The sequence below is a fragment of the Centropristis striata genome, chromosome 2 (genome assembly GCF_030273125.1).
Source record: "Centropristis striata isolate RG_2023a ecotype Rhode Island chromosome 2, C.striata_1.0, whole genome shotgun sequence".
NCBI classification, from domain to species: domain Eukaryota; kingdom Metazoa; phylum Chordata; class Actinopteri; order Perciformes; family Serranidae; genus Centropristis; species Centropristis striata.
In genome coordinates this window covers 20,834,817-20,859,688 of record NC_081518.1, presented here as the reverse complement: position 1 = coordinate 20,859,688, position 24,872 = coordinate 20,834,817, and the positions used below count along the sequence as shown (strand labels likewise).

General features: G+C 40.3%; 1 protein-coding gene across 1 annotated transcript in view; it reads left to right on the top strand.

Annotated features, from left to right (window-relative positions):
- Window positions 1-1,031: 1,031 nt before the first annotated feature.
- bnc1 (basonuclin zinc finger protein 1) overlaps window positions 1,032-24,872 on the top strand; it is a 74,762-nt gene continuing 50,921 nt past the window's right edge. Inside the window, exon 1 of the mRNA XM_059350885.1 lies at window positions 1,032-1,094. Within this exon, the coding sequence (XP_059206868.1) occupies window positions 1,086-1,094 (9 nt within the window). The 5' untranslated portion in view covers window positions 1,032-1,085. The remainder of the gene's footprint in view (window positions 1,095-24,872) is intronic.

Genomic DNA, 24,872 nt, shown 5'->3' with positions numbered 1-24,872 from the left:
TAATAGCTTTTCTTGCCCATTCAATGGCCTCTTTGTGTTTTGTTTTTTGCTTTCACTTCTGTTAGGTTTAGGCACCAAAAAAGGTCACCTGTTAATTTGATATGCGCAGCAAAACTATTAATTTAAGGTTACGGCTACAAAGTTGGTTTGGCGATTTCAATCATACTTAAAAATGTAAAATAAAAGCAGACAAATGCAGAAACTGAAGTAGTTACAAGGACGAAGCTAATCCCAGAAGTGACATAGTAAGTTGGATTGATTCTCCCAAATCTCTGAACAAATTTTAAGGGCTATACATCCGTTAGTTGTTCAAATATTTAATTATGGACCAAAGTGGTTGACTGACTGACGCACATAGCCACACTGTAAAAAGTGTCTGTATATTTTTTTAAAAACTGGTAAACCATGACAGTAAAAGAACGTAAAATGATAAATGGGTTAATTCAGTTTCAGTAACAATGAAACACTGTAAATGTATATATCAGCCAAAACAGTATTTTTTTTTAACATGCTAATCTTAAACATGAAGTCAACAGTGCTAATATCTTTTTACCGTAATATTAAAAAAAGTTCTACTAATTTTATGACGGTAAAGTTCTGGCAACCACAGCTGCCAGTTTTTTACCGTAAAAACAACATTTTTTTTTTTTTTTTTTTACAGAAAAATATAAAATAAAATATTAATATATAAAATATATTTGGTGGACACAGCACAGAAGGTAAATACATGAGAGAACTAAGAAATATTTATAGAGATTTTTATTCATTATACTATATTTTTTGACAACAATGGCTGCTCTGCGTCTCATACATTTCCTTGTTGGAATAGTATTTTGTGGTAGGAAGCATTTTCCCCATAAGGCATGAATGCAACATGTGGCCCAGTGTCACCTCAGTAGTGAGGGCGGAGCCTGAACTGTCACTTCGTCAATCACCTGCCTTACTCATGAGCTGCAGGTGATGCATGACAAAGCTGCCTCATGCAAAGCTGTGGCTGGCCTCTACATGGTCAACTCTGCTGTCACACTTGGCACTTCAGGTCTGTTTGCATTGTCACACAACTGCTGTTCTGTCCCAACTGAGAAATGTCATTGGTGAGTCAAACACTAAATGCTTTCAATTTTATTTTTTATCTGTTTTCATCTGTCAAAACAATATACGCTGCTCTTTAAACTAGGGGTGTGCAATATGGTATTGTTATCGATAAAACCAGTATTTTTTTTATGAGTAAAAAAAATGCATATCATGATATTTGCAACATCCCTACTTCTTGACATAGTGGTGTAAGGGTTATTAATGACCTAGACTGTGGTGGCCCACCAGCGTCTCATGTGCTGCACTAACGTCACATTTCAACCTACTGAAAGAATATCTACACTATTCATAATATAAAGTTTTTTGCATTGCAAAGTGTCAAAATAAGATGCCTTAAATAAAACAAACTAGAACCCTTATTCTCCTTTTACAATAATTAATTAAAATAGTCAATGATTAAGATCAGTGTATATGATGGAATAGTGGTATTAGAATGTGTGAGACTCAACAAATTTGGGCTTTTATGAAAATAAATTCTCAAAGGGGGCATGCCCATGGACCCTGTAGTGGTTGTTTTTAATTATTTGCTAATACTCGAGACAAAAGTTTAAAAAAAAAATGTATTTGGCAATTGTTGAGACTTGCAATTTACATCACATTTTTGATGTATGATTGATTTTCGTTTTTATTTTTTTATACAGACTAAAAAATCATATTTTCTCTATATTTTTCAGTATTTTGTAATATCGTTATCGCAAAAATACCCTGAAATACTGTGATATTGTTTTAGGGCCATATTGCCCAGCCCTACTTTAAACCATTGTGAAAAATTGGAATATTGTCTTCTCCAATATGTAGGAATGTATGAAGCTAAATCAGACTGGACAGCTCTGTTGTCAATTTTAAATGTTTTGACTTTGCAACGAGGAAATTGTTTGAATAAAATTTAAAATGAAATCAGAAATATAGTTTGCTTGCTAAAGAATCAGATAAGTAAGTGTTTTCATAAGCACTCAAAGGGCTGGTGTTATTTTATTTTTCTTGTCAGCAAATTCCATGAAATAAATAAATAAAGTTAAAGACTACATTCACAAGTACCCGCATTACCATACCACTAGCCATATTCCCACTATAAACCAAAGTCTCTCCAGGTATACTTTTTATGTGCATATGGGTTTTTTTTATAGGTAAGTGTAAATATTGTTTTCTTTTAATTTATTTCATTCAATTCTATTTTTTCCTGTGTATTCTTCTTCTTTCATTTTCATTATAAAATTACAAAAAAAGAGACAAAAATAACCTTATTAACTTGTATTTGGAAGGCAGGGCAGTGTACAGTTTTTGTGATTGAGTCAAATAAATGTGTGTTCACGGTTCATTTTGGACATTTAAGCTCTATGGCACAGAGGAAAAAGATGTATCAGGCTTTATATATATCACAACATTTACCATTTAACCCTTTGGAGTTTGGGACTATTTTGTTGGTTTTTGATTCTGCCTGTATGCAACTTAAATAATGATTACCATGCCATGCTGGTATCATCTTTTTCAGCACAACCTCACCTGATTATTATTTTATCATTTTGACTTACTGGATCAACATTTTAAAGACAAAAAACACACAAAAAATACAAAAAACTAGTTTAAAAAAAAAAAGAACACAAAATTACCAAAACACCCACAGAAACACACATTAAAAAACATGAAACCACATAAAAAACACACAAATTACAAAAAACACAAAGAAATGAAAAAAATACAAAAAACACAGATAGTGACACACAAAATATTACATAAACCCCCCCCAGATAAAAACACACAAAAAATAGCCCAATTCACACAAAAAACAGTAAACACAACAGATTGCATTAAAAACGTTGAAACACACACTGCAAAATCTCTCCAAAAAAAGTAAAATCATGTTACACTCTGATTAAAACAAGATAAATTATCTAACACTTCCAAATCTAAAGTTTTTTTTTTATCTTGGTAAGAAACAAATAATTGTCAGTGCACTCTGCTCAGGCCAGTTCATCACTGCTTGCAGCTTTAATTTATCTTTTTTTTAAGAGTTAATTTCTTATTTTAAGCATTCAACATGCTTATTTTTAGATTTAATAATCTTAATTTAAGAAATCTTGTCAAGTGAAATTATCTGTCCATGCAGCAAGATCATTTCCCTCAGATTTAGTGTTTTTATCTTGTTTTTAGACACACCTTTTTTTGCAGTGTGTAAAGAAAACAGATAGTATGAGTTGTCAGTGACATTTCGAAGCGATGTTCAAGATGAACATTTTGTGACCTATTAAAAAAAGATCCTGGGTTGGGTACTTGAAGGCAGCAGCAGAACTACATCACTTTTGTAAGCCTTAAACTATCACTGTTGTTGTAGTCAAAGCTGCAGACCAGCAGAGCCCGAGCGTAGGAGAGCAGGGAGTGAATATTTCAGCATGGTTGGAGGCATTAGTGGTGTCAGTGTGAGTGGTGGGATGAGGGTGCCTGTGTGTGTGTGTGTGTGTGTGTTTGGTGGGGGTGTTGGGTTGGGTGGTGGGGGTTAGCAGATAGCAGAGCACATCTGGTGGTGAAGTGATGGTGGTGGAGGTGGGTGGGGGCCCAGGGTACAGCCTGTGGCAGCTCCCCTTCCCGTACCAGCCTCTAGAAGGGAGCTGCCTGTCTGTCGCACCCTGATTTATACACGGCTAATGTCAGAGGAAAGCAATGTGAAAACTGTGGCATAAACACTGAATAGCGGCAGAGATTATGATTCAATGTCTGGGAGGACTGCTCCTCCAACACAGCTATGGCTGCTCATACACACATGTGGACGCACACACACCAGCACTCTCCAGTTTTTGGGGCTTATCTCAACAGTGACCTACGGCTTGCATTTTTCAGAGCAAATTCTTGCACTGCTCCTCCCCTCTTTGTGCCTGGCTCAGGTAATTGTCCCAGACCTCTTGCACTGTAGAAAAAAGAAAAAATGTTGTTTTTACAGTACAAAAAAAACGGCAGCTGTGGTTGCCAGAACTTTACCGTAATATATATGGTGCAACTTTTTTTAATATTGTGGTAAAATTATATTAGCACTGTTGATTTCCCGTTTAAGATTGTCATTTTATTACATATTATACCGTATAAAATAAAAAGTTTTTCCATCAAAAGAAACACTGTTCTGCCATATAACTGACAAGAAAATACTTCATGAATCCTGCATAAATTTAAGATTTTACCATTAAATATTACAGTATATTTTTGGTAGAGATATGATGTTTAGTACATTTAACAGTGAGAAAAAGTTTTTTTTTTTTTTTTTTAAATAAATGCAAAAATTATGGCTTGTATATATATTACAGTATATTTTGCTACAAACACGGTGCCAGTGTATTTTACAGTGAAGTAAAAATTTAAAAAAAATACTGTTTTGGCTGATATATACATTTACGGTGTTTCAAACTGAATGAACACATTTATCATTTTACAGTATTTTACTGTCATACTTAGCATAGCAGTTTTTCACCATAAAATCTACAGACATTTTTTACAGTGTGTTATCAGCTCTTGTTCTGCCTTTAGAATCAATGGTTGAATATGTACCAGACTGTTGTCATAGACCCACATCATGTTTTGTGACTGTGTTCATGGCAGTGTGTACTTGGTCCAATTTCCAAATTGTGTGAGGAAACACAAAGTGGAGCTTTTTATTGGTACTTTTTGTATGCTTGTGAGTGGATGTGTGTGAAGCTACAAGCTACACAGCTGCCTTTTGTGTGTAGGTGTTTGCTGCTTATTGTGCAAGGCTGGGCTGAGGCCCTGAGTACAGCCAGCCAGGCAATGAGTTCTCCCAGCATCTGAAACATTAATGCAGAAACCCGATTAGCCATGCCATCACAGGCCTCCTGCTCCTTGCCTATTGATTTTTCTTCCGTTCGCCCTCCTCCTTCAAAAAGCCGGGAGGGGAGTCTCTTAAGAGCCAGAGCACCTCTCCTCCTCTCCCAGGCTTCCTCTGGCCTGGGCCTTCTCACCGATCCAGCCCTGCTGATTTCTACTGAGACTTGGAAGGGGCTATAGACTTCTGACGATAACCCTAGGTGCTGTAGGAGAGGGCTTGGGGGATGCAGGATAGAGACATGGGTGGAATGGGGAGGGGCACTCCAGTCAGTCAGGTTGGAGCTGCAGTGATCATGAAGGGCTAATCGGCCTGATCAGTATGCCGGGGCGGAGAAGTGTATACTCCAGAGAGAGAAGCTGTGTAATCAGAGATGAAAGTTGTTCAGGGTCTGGTCAGCTTGACTCTCCCTCTCCCCTTTGGTTTCACTGACCTGGAGCGCTTTGACTGAAAGGGGAGATGAACATCTCTGATGGCTTAGCCCAGAGACATGCTCTGTCCATGCAGTTGTCAAGCTCCACACTGTTGATCAGGGAACTTGGCTGAAGGTCCCTGGCAAATAAGGTGCGTTGAGAATGTAAACTACAACCTCGTAAAACTTTTTCAGGAAAAGTAACTACACCGTGAAACCTCACTTGTTTAGAGCAAAACATAGAATCATTTGGCCACACCTAACAGGGCTTGTCAAAAAGTTGAATGTCATTTGGAGAAATGTGTGGTGTACTTAAGTCATGACGTCACATCTGGGCAAGCCAGGCCCAGTTCTAGCAGGGGGAATAAGCATGCATTTCATAATATTTTGCACCCACTGTTAAAATTGGAATAATAAATAATATTATCTATTTTAATGATAGGCAATCCAATAATTCTAATGTGATATAAAACATTCAGTCTGCTGAACAGTGCTGAACAATTACTGCTCAACAGTAATTAATAGGGGTGTGACGAGATCTCGTGCCACAAGATCTTGCAAGACTACATTCAGCGATATTTCTCGATGCGCTGAAATCTGTCTTGCGAGATTTGTAAGCTATCCAAACGTCTATTTGTGAACTGTGGGGACAGTAAAAGGAAAAGAAGAAGAGGAGGAGAAGGAGGGGAATGCCGGTTAATTCAAGATCGCTATGTTTATGATCAGCGGGGACGCTGTGCATAATTAGTCATGCTGCTTTGTTTATGATCAGCTGCTGACGTTGTGCACAGTTAGCATGTTTAATCCATCGCTTATGTGATCACGGTTGAAACTGTTACTAAGCGATTATTCGATGATCGAAAACCATACGTTACCTCCGGAATCTCTAAATCCCTCTGGGGGCCTTTTTGTAATGGAGACACGCAGAGTGAGTGGACATTTGAGAGGGCATGGCCTGACACTTTCCAAGTGGCCGGTGTGCACTTGAAAAAAAGAAGTTTTTTATTTTATTTCAATTTTTATAAATTTTAGTTTCAATTAATGGAAGACGTTTATTAAAAGCTCATGCTAACATCAGGCATGTAAAGAGTTATAATAAAACATTTCAAAATGCATGTGCAACTCGGTTAAATAAAAGTCTGTTGGTCCAGTCATATATTGTGTCATTGTAGTTTTCTTAAAATCTCATCACGTCTCGTTCTTGTGAACCCAGTGTATTTTGTGTGCTTGCTTGCAAAAGCATACTAATTGTTATTCCATGGGCTTATTTTTATGTTTCTTCCGTGGTGTTTTTTCGGTGGACTACTCCTCCCAGAGTTTTGGCCGCACATACACAAAAAAGGTATCAATTCGACCGGCTCGCCCATGACAAGTGTGCTCTGACTTTTCTAAGGGTTTCGATAAACGGTTTGCAAATTATTGGGCAAAAGCACGTCAAAAAATCTCCCCAATGTAACCCTATGGAGAGTCTAGAGTAGTGATGTCATCAAGCAGGGTGTAGAGGGAGAGAAAGAATTGTCAAAAATTGAATTTGAAAACTGCGCTCCAGGCCGCAAATTTCACTCTACAGAAATAATTTATACATAGAAACTTAGGAAAATTTGTCCCCTCACTCACAATCCTCTGGTAAAGCTGTCAGAGTTATAGTTTGGGCGTAGGACGCACAGATGCACCAACAACACGCACCAACTGCCCCATTGAGTCCCATATTAAAAACACAGGAAGATTTCTGAAAAAAGGAGATGTAACAGTTTTTTTAGATCGCTCTAACAAAGCTATTTTTTCATTTTTCTTAAAAAAAAACAGAAATTCAGGAAGAACTCAGGATGCTCAAAGTGAAGTAGGATCAATGATAGGTATAATGGTTTTGCCAAAAATGCTTTCTGTTTGAGGCCTGAAATCCCAGTCTGTCCACCTCTGGCTGCTGTCACAACTTTGGCAGTTGGTGACAGTTAATTCTGTTGATTGCTCTGCTCTGATTGCCTTTGATCTTCGCTGTGATTGTCTTTGATCTTTGCTGTGATTACAGTTACAGATACACGCACACACACATGCGCGTAAGCGCGCACACTCCACACACATGCAAACACATGCTTCAAACACACACACACACACACACACACACACACACACACACACACACACAGGTAACTTGATGCGATTTTCACTACACACACACAAAAGCGCGCGTAAGCGTGCACACTCCTCCAGATACACATGTTTCTCTCACACACACACACACACACATTTTGGGGTTAAAGGGCATACATTGAAATCTCTGAAGAATCTCATTATAGTGTACACACACCGGCAGTAGCCCCAGTGGCCCTTTCAGAATTCCCCCAGAGGAAATTTTCCAGTTTCCCCACTTTTAGCTTGTGCCTCTGTAAAGGGGATATGACACCTTGATTAGTATCACAGATTTCTCTGGCTTTGAACTTTTTAGTTTCAAATTTTTTTTCATTTAAGATAATGTAAGTACACAACTAAAAAAACAAACAACATATGTCTAGTTGTTTTTAGGCATCTTACTGCATAAGTTACAAATTATAATTTTAAGTGGAGCATGTTATTGGTGTGAACTGTCCATTTTCCAACATAGGAGTAGCTACCACAGCACAGGCTCTCAGAATTTTACTCTCACAAAGCGTTTTGAATATGTCAGCTCACACACCATATATATATATAACTGTAATAGTGGTGGGAACAGCAATTGTTTTCAATGTACTGAATCACAAGAATCTGTTCATTAAAAAGATAAGTACAGAAGATTTGTTCACAGAATCATTCACTGATCAAACAGAGCTATAACTGTGTATCAGAACTCACTGAGCTGAAACATGTTCAGTTCTGCTCGCTAAGTTAACTGAGAACGTCCGTTTGTGAAAAAGCGAATGGGCTGAGAATTTAGTTGGATAAAGCTACATTTTGCAAACTGAATGCTGCCATAACAATCATATTTTTGCAAAATCCAATTATTAAATACAATAGTTGGCATTACTTCGTTCTTGAGACATAAGAGAGGGAGAGAGGGGGTGAGCTTGAGCGATAGTGGCTCTCACAGGACTCACTTTACTAGTACCTTCAGTACACAAACTGAAACACTGACTGCCGATGCAGACAGGGAATGGCAGTTTGTTTCGTTGTCGCCATCTTACGTTGTCATCTTGTTTCCGATACGAGGAGCAGACCATATTTGGACTGTAGAGGAGCGAGAGGGGTCTGATCGCTGAATACTCGCCTCTCTACACCTCAACCTGACTGAGAGAAGCTGCTGCTAATTCGTGTTAGCATTAACTGGAGCATTAACTGGGATGTTAGTTTTGGTAAGCAAGAAACAAAACTAAATGTATGTTACTTACCTCAGAAAATTACCAGCGACTCCTTGGAGTGTCTGTTAGTCCAACCAAACGCTGAACAAGACATTTTTACTGAACAAAAACGTTCAAATAAACTGCCATTAAGTGAAAATACAGTGAAAGAATCAAAGTTATGAGACCAAATAGCTAAACGTCCTTTTTTAAATCTATATAACGTTATCTTTAACTTTATTGCCACGTTGCCGTGGATATGCATTGAAGAAGAAAAAAAAAGAGGAAGAAGTCTGGAGTGAGGTGCGTACTTAAGCAACTCATTACTTACGGTCTAGAGAGAGAGGCACATTTATTTTAAGTTGAGGAAAGACATTTTAGGAAGTGATTCAGTACGGCTCATTCCCCTAAGCATTTCATTCTTTCAAACGAGGTCTCCGACAGTTTTCTGTGCTTATGCACCAAACAGTAGCTCGGAGTACCCCGCCTTCTTGGAGTCTCTGGGTGGTGTCCTGGAACACATGGGTAACGATGATGGTACCTGGAGGGGGGGGATTGGGAGGAACGGCCTGCCCGATCTGAACCCGAGTGGTGTTGTTATTGGACTTCTGTGCCAGTCACAGTTTGTTCATTACAAAAACCATGTTCGAACATAGAGTTGCTCATAAGTGTACCTGGTACCAGAGCACTCTAGGCTAAAGATCGATGATCGATTTTATTATTGTATCATCAGATCTGCGGCCACATGTTCTAGACACTCGGGTGAAGAGAGGAGCAGAGCTGTCAACTGATCACCACCTGGTGGTGAGTTGGATCAGGTGGCAGGGGAGGATGCTGGACAGACCTGGCAAACCCAAATGTGTAGTGGGGGTGAACTGGGAACGTCCGCTGAGGCCCCTGTCTGTAGGATCTTCAACTCACACCTCCGGAAGAATTTCTCCAGCATCATGGGTGAGGCTGGGGACATGGAGTCCGAATGGGCCATGTTCAAAGCCTCAATTGTTGAGGCGGCTGGTAGGAGCGGTGGTCTGAAGGTCATTGGTGCCTGTCATGTCGGCAACCCAAGAACCCTCTGGTGGACACTAGCGGTGAGGGAGGCCATGGAGGAGGACTTTCGGTCAGCCTCAAAGAGGTTCTGGAAAACCGTTGGGTGACTCAGGAAGGGAAAGCAGGGCTTGGCCCACGCTGTGTTCAGCGGGGGCAGATACCTGCTGACCTGACCTGTGGATGTTGTCAGACGGTGGAAAGCACTTTGAGGAACTCCTTAATCCAGTCAACACATCCCCCTGTGGAGGAGTCTGAAGACCGGAAGGCAATCAGTGAAGTGAATTGCATGACATACGAAGAGAAATTTCATGTTGTTCATGTTTATGATGTAATAATACTGCAAATGTCCGTGTGCTTTTTAATAAGAGTTTCTTATTTTAAAACCTCTATTTCCATAGATATGTATTCTGCTTGTACAGATGATTTTGTGGCTGCAACCAGATCTGCTACCAACACTGGGACTTTACTTTACTGCAACTTAAAATCAATACTTGGGACATCAGTGCCTTTGGAAATATTGATATATTTCTATGTTCATTTTAGTTTTGCATTGTTTAATATGAGCATACCCTGCGGTGCAGAATATCCTCTTGGTATTTAGACTGTGTACTCCAGATGAAATAATGTAGGAGTTGCCGCCTCTGCTTTAGGTTTTCTCAACCAGCCCAATGCTTGGCCTCACTTCCTCTTGTGCTTCCAAATTGCACCGATGCATCTTTAGAAAAAGCATAAAGGGATGAACCAAAAGTGGAGATGAACTGCAACTGACAATGTCAGCAATTTTTAAATGGCATCAGGATCAAACGGCTTCTCAGAAAGCATTTTGGACTCATTTCAAGAATTCATGTCCCTGTAAAGAACAAGTTAGAGCGGCCACAAGAGCAGCCACCTGAATTTGAACACACTTTGTGCTCTATAGATGTGAGTGTGATGACGATTAGAGCAGATAACTTAAGGAAAGCGATATGGATTTGTCCAGTTGCTATTGTCTCATGCAGAAGCAGACAACGTGTAGGCGTGCCTCATGAGCACTCTGCAGAGAGTTCTACACAGCTAGAACACAACTACCTGGCAGATGCGACCTCCATTCCCGTTTCCTGCTGCAGAGTTGAAAACAGCAAGACTGATCAAGAGCCTGATGAGAGTGTTTGGGAGAATGTTTGTGTGTGTGAGAGAACGAGAAGGGCAGCCAGGGAAAACCTGTGCTAAAACATAATTGCTCAAGGCATAATTGCTGTTAAATAGGTTGTTGACATACATAGTTGACTGTGTGCAAACATCTCATTTGGCCAATTATCCCCTTTCCCGAGGTGGTGTGGTCTGGACGAGGAGTGGAAGTGAGACGGAGGGAGTAACTCTCTCCTGTGCCGTGTTAATGGAGCTACCAGATGTGTTTTCAAGGAAAAGGAGCAGGAGCACCAAGAGCACTGGGTGGCCTGCCACATGTCCAACCTGGGAATGTGTATGTATGTGTATGAGCGTGTGTAAGCATACCTTTGTCCGTGACCGTGTCTATGTGTGTGCAGGTGTACAGAGAGGCTCTAATGTTTAGTGGACCACCCCAGGGTGCTACTCACCGCGACCACCTCCTCCCCTTAAATCCCTTTAGCGACCCTGCTACCAACACCTACACACACACACTGGCAGAGTGGTGCAACGGCTTCCATTGCACTTGAAAATGATCCTGTGATTGATGATGCTTGGCAGAACATGATGACTCACTGCAAATTTCGCTGTTATCAGTGTTTGCATTCCATCTGTTTCTAGGACTGATAATTGAATAAAAGTGGGATGTTGTGCACCAGAGAAGACAGTAGTCCATGGCAGAGCATAATGGATATGTGTATGAGATCTGAGTGCTGTCTTTGATTGTCTGATTGTGTTTGTGATTCCCCTGTAGTGATAGATAGCTGGGGAAAAGCCCCCCCCCCCCCCCCCCCCCCCCCCTTACTCCTTGGCTCTAGGCCCCTCCTGCTCTAATCAATGACATGTTAAGCTGGCAGGCTTTTGAAGTGAGGGTTTCCAGAGGGGTGCTGAGGGGGTGAAGGGTAGTGGTGTGTGTGTGTGTACGTGCGTGGGAGGGTGTGTGTGTGACAGAGGAGTTGAGGGGTATTGATGATGTGCGGCGATGGGACACAAGGGAGAAAAGCGAGCGAGGGATGAAGGAAGTCCAGAGGCAGGCTTTAGGTGGGGGGAAGGTTGACAAGAGCAAAAGCCAGTCTGGAACTCATCACAGGACCTGCAGGGACTGGACTACTTGCTGATGGCTCCCACTGATGGGTCCCAACAGGTCACACTCTTTACCCGTCCCCAAACAGACAGCATGTGTTTTTTTCGTCTCCTGTCTAACTTTTTGAGCCAGTAGTGTATCTAAATTACACTATCCATGGTATTGGAGGAAGGCATTCACTGCAAAAAGCCACCTCTCAAAAAGAAGAAAAAAAGTACAAAAATATGGTGTATTTTGCTTAAAAATAGCAAAATTATCTGCCAGTGGAACAAAAAATTTGGCTTGTCAAGACTTTCCAAACAAGTACAAATATCTAATCTTAACGAACCCAAAAATACCTCAGAATTAGTGTATTCTAACTAATGAAAACTGATTTTTTTATTGTTGTTGAAAATGTTTCATGTTAAATGTTTAAATATCAAGTGTATCAAATGTACTAGTTAATTACATACATACTACACAACAATACACACTTCTATTGTTTCATTGATAATAAAACAATTGATTCCATCTGGCTTCTTGTTTTAAGTATGTGAAGAGGTAAAATTATGTCAAAGTTATGATTTCTTAGTTATGCTTGAAATAAGAAATGATTACTTTGAAATAGCAGTTTTATACTTGTAAGTGTTGATGAAACAGCTTTGTAACTTTTGATATTCTATCATTTCAAGCATGTATTAGCTCAGTAAAGGTCATAAAATCTCAGCAACAAGCTGTAATATCTTATTTAGATAATTAAGGACAAAAACAATTAAAACAAGAGAAACAGTCTAACATAAAACATGCTGACTAAGAAGAACTATCTTATCAGAAAAAAATATGCATGTATCCCCTTGATCTAAGAGATTTAATCTTACTTAGATTTCACTTTTTGCAGTGTTGGTGTGTTGATATTGTTGGCAACATTATTTCCTGTTCAGGAAGTGCTACATTTTTGTGTGGCTCAGAAATCACAGGTTGATGGTCTGGGTGAATGGTAGGTGTCTAAAGGGCAGGACTTGTCACAAGACACTGGACCATGCATCCATGAGTACCGTATGTGGTTAGATATGTAGTTAGATTTAGAGTTATTTATTTTGGTTGAGCTTCAGAGAAGGTTTTCATTAAATACTGAAAAAGTAAACATGTCCTTATATATGTGTATCAGGAAATATGTGTGTGCTGTAACTGTAAATCACTCTTATGATCTGATAATGCTATGGTTCAGGATTTGTTGGCTTTAGCCTAGTCTTGCATAGCCAGACTGATCTGTGTCAGCACTGGACAACAGTCTGGCTGCACCCATTATCATTCAGGGATAAGGGGAAAAAATGTTGTGCCTTGTTCTCTTTAAAACAATCAACAAAACAATCATCTTGGCAACGCTAAGCCCAGGATGCAACAATGGTGCCCCTGGTAAATAGATACTGGAGACAGTGGGAAGAGAATGCTGTCAGAAAATGGTGGCCAATGGCAGACCTATCCCACCAGTCTACATCCGGTGAGTCAGGCTGGGTTTAGCCACAAAACATGGAGGGTTAGGGAAACACCAGAATTTGGTTTAAAGTAACCCCTTTGTGGTTTGGCTATTGTGTTGGAAAGTCATTCCTGAGCAGGCAGCAATCTCCGTGTCTGAGCGGGGAGGCAAACCAGGAGGTGCCTTAAGTTGCATTCCACCGAAAACTCCAGGAGGGGGTGCTAAGTTTGGCTGCAAAAAAATCTGTCTATTAATTTCAGTGCAAAATGAGAAAACTTCTCACTTGATTTATTACCTCAGTATTTTTTTTAGGGCAACACTATAGTCTCAATCGCTAGTAAAAAAAATTTCAAGACAATTTCATATTAGTAGTTCAAATAATGGCCCCATTTAGAAGAAAACAGAAGATAAAGAATCGTATGATTTGGGGCATGGCTACCTTTGATTGACAGGTGGCTAAGAGGCGAGCGTTTTGTTCAGTAAAAATGTCTTGTTCAGCGTTTGGTTGGACTAACAGACACTCCAAGGAGTCGCTGTTCAGTTTTCTTAGGTAAGTAACATACATTTATCTTTTGTTTTTTTGCTAGCCAAAACTAACATCCCAGTTAATGCTCCAGTTAATGCTAACATGAATTAGCAGCAGCTTCTCTCAGTCAGGTTGAGGTGGAGGCTGTAGTCAGTGATCAGATCCCTCTCCTCCTCCACAGTCCAGATATGGTCTGCTCCCCATATTGGAAACGAGATGGCAACGAGTGTAATGATAAACTCGATGCTTCCAACGGGCCACAAACCAATGGGTGACGTCACGGTGACTACCTCCATTATTTATATACAGTCTATGTTTCTGAGAGATCTTGAACAGGGTAACATTGCTACAGTTCAATGGGAGGGGGGTCAACAAAAACGTGCAGTCCAGTGATCAGACAGGTTGAAAACAAGCCAACGAACATTTCAAGATTATTTTAACTGCTTTGGAGTTTGGTAATATTTTATTTATTTTATTAAATAATTTACTCCACAGCAAAATGGTAAACATTTATTTTTAGTACAGTAGGTGCAAGATTTAGTATCTAAAATCGGGGGAAATGTTGAAGTCTGGATTATTTTAAGCTAAACAAAAACTGAAAAAGAAAACATCATGTAAATACTATTAATTTTTAAACATATAATAACATATTGTAATGCCTTTCACAAGTGTAACAAAAAATGTTAATGAATGCTTTAATGAACAAACTTGAAAATGATTAAAATTACTTTTAAAATGAAAGAACTAATCTCACTAACTACTGTGATAGTCTGGCGACCTGTTCAGGGTGTACCCCACCTTGCCCAATGTAATGGCTCCAATATAATTTAATTAGTCAACTAACATTGAATCAAAAGTAAAAAAAAAACAAAAAAAAAACACACATAACGCCTGAAATGTAGTTTTACTCACATAAAACCTATTCTTGCATTAGGATCACAAAACATAAATAAAGCCCAACACACTGGCTGCTGCACATAAACTTAATATTGCTCTGAGCAAATGTAATAATCAAAGGTGACCTAGATAAATGTGTGAACATTTCTTCATCCGTTCAATGAGTTGAAAATGTGGTGTATAATTGACATGTTGTAACTGTCCTTATTCCAAGCTAAGCTTACCAACTGCTGCTGGTCGCTCTATGGTTATAGACATGAGAACTAACGATCAGAAAAAAGCAAATAAGTTTATTTCTAGAAATGTCAACTATCCCTTCAACTCTTTTCAATTCTGTCTATAGCTAATTGCCATAATTGCTTTTCATAATGTGAATGTATTTGTGCATTGGCGTACCACGTCACTTGGCTGTAGAGATAAGATCATTGAGAAACAAAAGAAACCACTTTGCTGGTAAAACTGTTTATGCTCTCTTTCTTGTCCGATCCTCCCTCCCCATTTCTACATCTCTCAGTACTTGGGGGGAAAAAAACAGAAGTGATGGAGGAGCATTTTATAGGATATTAAATGTGTGCTTTTTGTAACTCAGCAAAGCTTGAGTTGAAGTGTGAGTTTTGTGTTTAGTTTTGGATATGTGTGAATGTTATATTGTGTGCATGTGCTCATTTCTGTGTGTGTGCATTTGAGGCTGCATCTATGTGCTTGTGTCTATTTGTGGATACTAAACATGCATGTGTTTTTGTGTGCAAATGTGTACAACCGTGTGTGTAATATTGTGTGTGTATGAATACCATGTGACTTTGTGTGTGCACCTCTGTATGAATATGTACTTTTCGTTCTTGCGCCTGTACACTGTGTGTGTATGTGTGCATATGCACTGTGGAGCCCTGAGAACTTGGCAGCGTGTCAGCAGTGTGCTCCAGCAGTGAGGGGGAGCTGCTGTGTTTCTCTGCCCTGTGCTGGATCCCCTTTCAGCCTGACACAATCCCACAATCCCACAGCTCTGAGCTCTCAGCTGCAGCCTCCACAGCACCAGCACTAACCCACCGTGCTCTCATACTCACCCAGATCACGGTTTCAACACACCAGGATCTGGCCGCTGTCAGCGTCTGCAGTGGTTCTCCAGTGCACATAGCTGCTGTACTTTGGTGGAAAGATACAAGTCTGTTTACAGCAACAACATGTTGACAGATCCTGGTACACGATCTTAGTAATTGGTGACACTACTCCTGTCCAAGGCAAATTGCTAACATAATTAAAGAGCCAGTATGTATTTTAACTTAACTGATCAGTGACTATCAGCTATGTCACTACCTGATGTACAAACAGATTGCGTGGCTAAACATGCGCAAATAAGACAAAAACAAAACATTGTGGTTAAACGGGCCGATACCCGCACTGACACATTAGCTTTTTGAGAATTCATGCTTTGCCACTTGGGAAATTCACAGTTCGCTAAAGCTCCGCCCCTATTGCTATGCCCGACAAGCTTCCGGGATGGTCAGCAGCCATGAAGTAGACAGGCGCTGTTTTAACAAGTGTTTTTGGAGTAATACCTCCGCGAGGTAGACTGCCCATTCACAAAATGCTACAAAGGTTAAAATAGGTTCATAATGGCCTGTTGGGACGTTGTGTTCAACATTGATATACAGTACAGGGCTGTACATAAACTTTTTTTGCTTAAAGGACTGGTGCTACAGAGGTTGATAGTTTTGTAGCACAATCCAAAAAATCTCTATCATTGGTATGTAAGTATTGTTACAAACACCTCATCTGTAGGCTACACTCTAGAAAACATGTAAAATAAGATTTCACTGTTACCCAGATGGTAAATCCTCCATAGCACAGACTGATGTAGCATGTGCTATAGGCTACATCTGTATTTTTACTGCACTGGGACTTATTGTGAAGGACTGAATAAATACGGAAACAGACCGGGTGTGTTGATAACGATGGTTGATAACGGTGATATTTCCCCCCCAAAAAATCAGCATTCTCCATTGTTTTATATTCAACAGTTCGACAAAAGGATTGCGCTAGGCTAATTCACTGGTGTTAGCGTTCTTTTGCAGACTCCGGTAAACCCAAGGCTAATGTACATGGCTAAAACGATATACAGTTTGAAGATAAGAACTTAGACACTAGGGTCACACCACTTCATTAATTGGAAAAACAACATGATCATTGATATTAGTAGTTAATGTGAAATTTTGATAGAATGTTAGCCAAAAGCCGACCGATGTGTACAGCCCTGTATTATGTTAATCTCCGAGCAACATTGCTAGCTAGCTTAGTGCTTCAATTTTACACATGCTGTCATTAACATTAGTTTGTTGGACTAGTTATGCACTAGTAGTGGTACCAATACCAGTTGACAGGAACCATAACTGTTGAATCCAGTTTGGGTTATCTAACAGCTAGACTAGGGGTCGGCAACCTGCTGCTCCGGCCGTCTGCAGTGGGTCCCTGTGACTGTGATAAAACCAAAAAATGATTATAAATAAATTACGTTTTAATTTTCAGTTATCATTGGTGTAGGCCCAAAGCAACGTATTTTTCAATTGTAAAACTGTGAAGCTTATATAGACAATAAAGCATTTTTTTAAACATATAAATCAGCAAAAAAATTAGTTTCCCTAGCTTGCCTAGCTGTCTATTCCAAAATCATATTAATAAATGCTCATTTTGACCAATTAGTTATGTTGGTAGACTAATTTAGACTTAGTAGGCTATTTTATTTTCATTCAAAATAAGGATTGTGGCTCGATTCCGACATTTTTTCTCTTATTTTGAACCACAATGGCTCTCTGGTTAGTAAATCAATCGTTGCTCATGTTTGCTAGCTAACGATAGCAGCTTAACTTGGAGCTGATATATATGTGTCTGTTGATCTTTGTGATATTAATTTGGGAGTGTCTCTCCCACACTGTTTAATCCACAGCCAGCAATGCTCCCCTTTTTTTTTGAGTTTTGGACAGGGGAAAAAATGATTCCTCCTGCTAAACTCTTAGGGTAACTGTTGTCAGATTTACAAATCCTGAATGCAAACCGTTTCATCTTGCTGCTCAGAGCTCAAAGCATGAGTGCTGAGGCTATGATTGGACGAGGAGCGTTCGGGGGAGGAGTTTTGCGAATGGTCAGTTGGATTATGTTAAAAAGGCATTCAGCTGTAAAACATTATCATTAGCGCAATATCCTCTGTGCCCCTAAGACGTTGCAGATTACGGTTGCAATTGATATGTAATTCATGGTGCTACCAGTGGTAAATTTTGGATTTGGGAATTCACCCCTCAGCATTTTGGAGAGTTTCCTGATGGACAGAAAGATTTATTATGTTAGCTGCTGTCAGCTCAGTTAGTTCAGCTGCCGGGAACACCAAGGGAGTGTTGGTGTTTACACCGGTAGCACGGTAGCTTTTGACCACTGAGAGGTGGGGGTTGGAAGCAGCACTGATGTCGTTGAACAGGACCAGGGCCAGTGATCAACAGAACTAGAGTCAGCAGCCTCTATGGACATCATTATAGAGGTGACAAGACAAAAGAGGACATTGACAATGGAAACTAAGATGAGATAATGAGAGGGTGACCAAGAGACTGCCGGACAAGAGTTAATCTTGGACTTTTAGAGAGCTTTGCGAGAGAAAAGGCTGCTGACTGACGCTGAGCTTGTCTTCTTGCTGTTGGACTAGTAAGTATGGTAATATTAGCTGGCTTGTTATGTCTCATGGTGTTGCACTTGCTTGATGTTTGGCTGTGTTAACTGTGTTGTCATTTAGTTTTTGATCACAAGTAATGTAATCATCAGGAAATATGTTGATGTTGGTTATGCTTACCTTGTGAGCCACGAGCAAAGGTAGAGTTAGACCACAATTGTTAACGTAAAACCAAGTGATACATGTAGTTAAATGTCCCAGTGATTTTGCACTGCCTTTTATCCAATTGAATTACTAATTAGTAACTGATGTATAAAAGATATTAATTCTGCAGCTTATTTTTAAATGACTAAGTCTTTGTCAGTTGATTCCTTGATTAGTTCATCGTGACACAAGAAGGTAGGCCGAATGAGCTCTCCCATCAGTGTTAGTGTGCATCAGCGGCAGTAGCAGCTTTCCCAGATGGACCTTCACAAGATTGGTATTGATTGATTCTTCTCAGAGTGGTGGTGATAATATGACAAACAGCAGTCATTTCCCACTGACCCTGATCACTTTGGCCCTCTAGCGAAGCCTTTATCACAAGAGAATCCGAGGCTTCCTGGAAGTGCTGTTCCGGCACTGGGGACATGTCAGACCAACGAGCCAGTGGATCAAATGACACTGCACAAACTGCCTTAATGACTCTGTGTCATGGCTCCAGGAGTGACTGTTACAAATCTTGGTTGGAAACTGGAAAAATGTAGTATTGGAAATTGTGACTTAGAATGTGCATTTGGCTTCATAACTGCTGATCTGTAAGATTCTAATGGAGTCAAAAACTAAATTGCTCACTTGTTTGTGAAGACCTTTACTCATTCCTTGCATTTTTTCTATAGTTTGACTGTTAAAGGGTTTTTGAAGCTGATGCCAATATCAATATCTGAAAACAATTTACTGGCTAGTATTTGTTTTTCCTACATAAACATATAAGTGAAAAAAAAACATTTCTGATCCCATTCTGGGGATCACCTAATTGTGGATATTTACACTGTGTATTTGAAGAGACATTAACCTTTCATAAACACTAAGGCACGAACAATAAAAATTATACAGCAGCTTTACTCAACATTAAATTTGTATCAGTAGGCCTGTCTACAGACAACAACTAAAATAAAATAAAAAATTCAATACATTAAACTTGAAACAATAATGAAACTATGAGACTCTAAGTTTCCTCAAACATATGTTCTCTGTACTGCAAACTTATATAAATGGGAAATGGGATGAGCTGATGACTGGCCAATTAAATCAGCCCAGGCAGGTCCTCATTCATTATTATAGCCTTGTTTCGACTAGGGGGGGAAGTGGCCACAGGGAAAGTCTCAGGCCACACCCTCTCAAAAGTCCTCTCACTCTGCGTGTCTCCACTACAAGTTAGCCCCCAGAAGGGATTTAGAGACTCTGGAGGTGACATATGGTTTCCACCGGCGCTAACTGTGCACAACGTCAGCAGCTGAAAGCAGCATGGCTAATTATGCACAGAGTCTCCGCTGATCATAAACATACTGATTGTGAATTAACGACATCGCTAACTGTGTCCGGTGCTTGTTGTAAATAAACAGAGATCGCTAAGTGACCACCTCCTGCAGCAGCAGCACATACACACTACAGAGCTAACTGCCACTAACGACTGCTCTTCTTAACAAGCCGACTCCTTCTTACTCTTCTTAACGAGTCTGAGACTTATTAGCGGCGAGTATTTGTCTCCAGTCGCTTTCTTGAAAAATAGTCGCAACAAAGTCTCTAAATTGGGAACACTGCTTTGCCGGCTTTTACAAATGGTGTGTGCTGTTGTCGTGTAGAGTACTACGTCACATCACGCTTAACGATCTATCAATCAGTAACCAGGCTGCTTTCAGGGGAGAAAAAAGATCCTGCTCTTCTACAGGGACTAAAAAAGTTCAGACAACAGCCGGCTCCGGACTGCTCGTATTCAAATTATGGGCATTTCGGCAAATGAGACCTGCCTCATTTTGGGTATTGCCCGGTAGTGGAAACAGCCCTAATATGAGTGTATGGGTCTCATTATGTATCAAAACTGATGTTAGTTCGTCTCACAGTGTCTGAAACCCACTTTTTTTTTCAGTTGAACGGGTAGAATGCACATATTTTTTACTTTTAGGAACAGGGAATCTAACAAGGACACTCACTTTACACATAGATTGAACAGGTGGTTGAACTCTTCCTTGAGTGCTTGAACAAGGATCCATCTTACACCTGCCACAGAAACAGGAGACGGTGCAGTGCAACTGTCATTGCTAGTTTCAGAGTGATCCAGTTGTCATTTACAGTGTGCAGCACCCACTTTGTTATGCCCATCTTTGTGTCCATGGGTGTCTTGGTCTTTAATGAAGTGAGGTCAGGCACATTGTGGGTGCATTGCTATCTCGAGGGAGCATAAAGCAATTGCGCTTTTGACCAACAAATACCTGGTCTGAAGTAAATGGTGCAGTATTTTCTCGCTAGTTAAAGGGCTCATTATTCAGTGAAATGTGAAATTATCATTATCTTGTCATAATGTGATCATATCACAAGCGTGTCCAGACGTGTGCATCACTTTTAAGTGACCTCTGGAAACACTTCTGTTGTGTTGTGGTCTTTGCATCGTGTTTTCTTATTGAGTTGTGTTGTGGTCTTTGCAGCGCGTTTTCTACATGCTGCGCTTCTGTTGTCAAATTGATGCAGATGTTTTGTCAGTTTGCTTGTGTTTTGTGTATTTACATGTGTTTTCTTAAGTTTCAGCGCTGTGAGCTCTCAGGGCCACCGTACACATGGCACCTTTACAGGAAATTAGAGTTGACACTTTCATTGGTTTAATTTATGTTATGCCCAAAATACACCTTTGTTAATTACTTTGACTCTTTAACCTATGCACCCAAAAGTCAGTTGGGATGTCCTAAATGCATTTTGGAGCTTAAGCTTTCAAGCTCTGTTTGTCTGATTCATCAGATTAAGACTACTTCAATATGCAAAAGAGTTTTTGCAACACCTTCAAGTGTGGCCAGTCAGTACAGGCACAAACACTTCTACTTTTAGACATGGATCAGATGATGCGCCGAAAAAAGCGAAGCATCGTGAAGCCTTTAGTGGCCTTAAGGTTTGTCTAACAGGAGGTGTTGCAGTCAATTATTTTGTGAAGTCCATGTGAACGAACAGATATGATTGTATTTTAATCAATGCAGCTGCCTACACAGGCTGCATAACACTTGCACTTCAATCTTGCTTTGCATGTGTAGCCTTGACCTGAATCTTATTTTAAAGCTTCAGACTTCTTTTTCCTTCAGTTTAAGAGCATAACTACTCCAATTGTGTGTTGTGACCATGGGCGCTAACAAATTGTGAGTGACCTGCACTCAAAATCTACACTAATACTGTGCACAGTATGCAGAGGGTGTTGAGATGTTATGAGAGACGACAGCCCAACCTATGATCCCTCATTCATTGAAGAGCTGCCTCTATTGCTCCTGAACTGCATCGGTAACCATGTGTGCTGTGGTTTTTTGTTTGCTTGCTGCTAATTGCTGCTGTGCATTTCCCAGAGATAATTTGTTGAGCATGGCATCTATAGCCTCTGTTTTTCTGCTCTTTTAATGTTCAGAATTGTGGTTATTTCACATTCAGCTGTAACTTAATTTATTTTTATCATCAATCAATTGTATGTATACAATTATTAATGTATTTATAATTGTATTTAAAAGGCAGAAAATCATGAAGTCATGATTTCCAAGAAGCCATATGGAATCTTTAAATGCCATTTCTTGTCTGGCCAAGAGTCAAAACCCCGAAATATTTAATTTATACACTGCAAAAAAGGTGTGTCTAAAAACAAGGTAAAAAACACTAAATCTGAGGGAAATGATGCATGGACAGATAATTTCACTTGACAAGATTTCTTAAATTAAGATTGTTAAATCTAGAAATAAGCATGTTGTACGGTTAAAATAAGAAATTAACTCTTAAAACAAGATAAATGATCTAACACTTCTTAATCTAAAGTTTTTTTTATCTTGATAAGAAACAAATAATTTGCAGTGTAATAGCAGAAAATTGGGACATTTGAGATGCTGGAACCTCTTGGGGCTTTTACACCACCGTGTGCTAACTCATATTTATTGGGACACTGACACAGGCAGCTGTCAGTTGGTTTGCCAGGTCGTTGTGAAAGTAACTTTAATGTTTGTCATTGTTCTGTGATCTAAATGATCACTTGTTTACCAAGATAGTGAATAATTTCCTTTCGATCAAATATTGGAGTACTCAAACGTTATAGCACTATTTTCCTATCCAGTTCTAGCAACAAACTTCTACTAAATATTCTGAGCAAATCTGAAACGATACTTTCCTCTTTATTTGGAGAACAGGAAAACAGAAAAAAACAGACACTGAGTATTTGAACAGCTTAAGTTTTCTCCTGAAAGTTGCTGTGACATTTAGATTTTTAAATCCTGAACACATATGTAAATTTTCGAATTAGCCTGTTAAAGCCTGTTCTGTTGTCCTCTGTGAACTAAATCAAACAACCTACAAGTCAAAGCAAATAGAGCATTTTGAAATATGTCAAACCATCATAACTTACCCCAGCTCATTGAATGTAATAGTGTGTTCAGGGAGCCACCCTGCTGCAGACAGAGACAGTGCCACATCAGCACTGTGTGTGTGTGTGTGTCTCTGCATGTGAGTGCTTGTGTCTCTCATCTGTGTGTGTGTCTATGCGTTCTAAATGCTGATTGATGTAACTCTGGCTTTGTCAGCCCTTTGGCATAGGTGGAACAGGTGTGACTCTGCCACAGAGCGTGGCTCAGACAAGCCATATCACGGCACAATGAGGTCATTGTGCAACACACACATTCCTGCACAGGGCCCTCGGACTTTTACAGGCTCGAGGTAGCCATCTGTGTGTGTGAGAGTGTGTGTGAAAATGTGTGTGTGTTGCTCCAGGTGAAGGGGATTTGGATGAGAGTTGCTGTATGAAAGAGATGTGTGCTCACCAGCTGCGTGTCCCTACACACTCTAAGAAACAACTCCAAGGCTCAAACACACAGATACACACACTTAGACACAGACGGGCCAAGTGACGATTCTCCAGTGTTGCAAAATCAGCGTCTTGTGTGTGTGAGAGTGGGCATCAGGTTAAGTGGGGCTGGCTGGGTTTTTTCCTACCGTGTCACTCTTGTCTCTGATACAGTCAAGGCTGCGTAGATCCCAAGGTCCATTACAACAATACAAGGTACAATATGGATGTTATTAGGGGATGAAATCATCTGGTCTGACTCAGGCGACTCATTCAGTGGCATCTGTGTTTGTTTGGATCCTGGCTGACACTTTAGCCTCTGTGTCTGAACACTGAGACACAGCACATGTAATACTCACTCCTTTTTTCCCTCCTCTCTCTGCCTGTCTGCATTTTTCCTGCTTTCATCCTGGACAAGAGTTGCCAGGTTTGGCGAGGTGTGTGTGTGCATGTTTGTCTGAGTGGGGTGTAGTGCTATCCCCAGGGTTGGTTGTCTGGACTGGGTCCCTTCTTGCTGCTTTACAGTTTAACCAGCCTTGACTTGCTGTGTGGTGACATGTCTGCACTACACTGGCTGGATGACTGGGAGGATCTGCCCCCTGCGTGTGCGTGTGCGTGTGTATCAGAGCGGGTGTAAGGCTGGAGGCTGACTGCTGGGCTATGCTTGAAAGACTTCTGGCATGTGCTGGTGCCTGCATTTTTCACCCTTGACTGGAAGCATATGCTGGAGCACAATTGAGACAGTGTTAGACGGGCTTGGCGTGAGGGACCCAGGCGGCTTCCTCCACATCTGGCAGTGCTTGGCCCTCCTTCCAGGTGAGTCACATCCCCCGGGAGGGTGGCTCTGCTGCGGCCCTCGGCCCCTCAGCACCCGGGCATCTGGAAGTGTCTGGATCCATCTCGCAGTCACATCTATCTCCACATGCTTTTCCAATTTCATCACCCCACCACCTCCGTGGCCCCCAGCCACTCACTGACCCCTGCTGTGCGACAATTACCCCCACCTCCATGCTCCGGGTTACATGCTTTAGCAAGACAGATGACCAAACAGGACAACACCACTGATACATTTTACAGACAGGATCAGTTCTGCATGGAATTTCGTTTTAAGTTGGGAAAATTTAATGCTTGATCACTATAACTTGTGTTATTCACAATTTAGTTAAATTATCTTGAAGACTTGAAGACCCGAGAAAGAAATGATTATCCAACCTGTCTGTTGTAAACATCCATTACACTAATATCCTGATATGCTAATTTTTGTTTTAGATATTCTGTCTTTTAATATTTCTCAGAAAATGTGTCTCTAAGTATTCACTGAGAACAGATTTTTTTCATTCCATTTTTATTTTTTTTTGATCACTTTA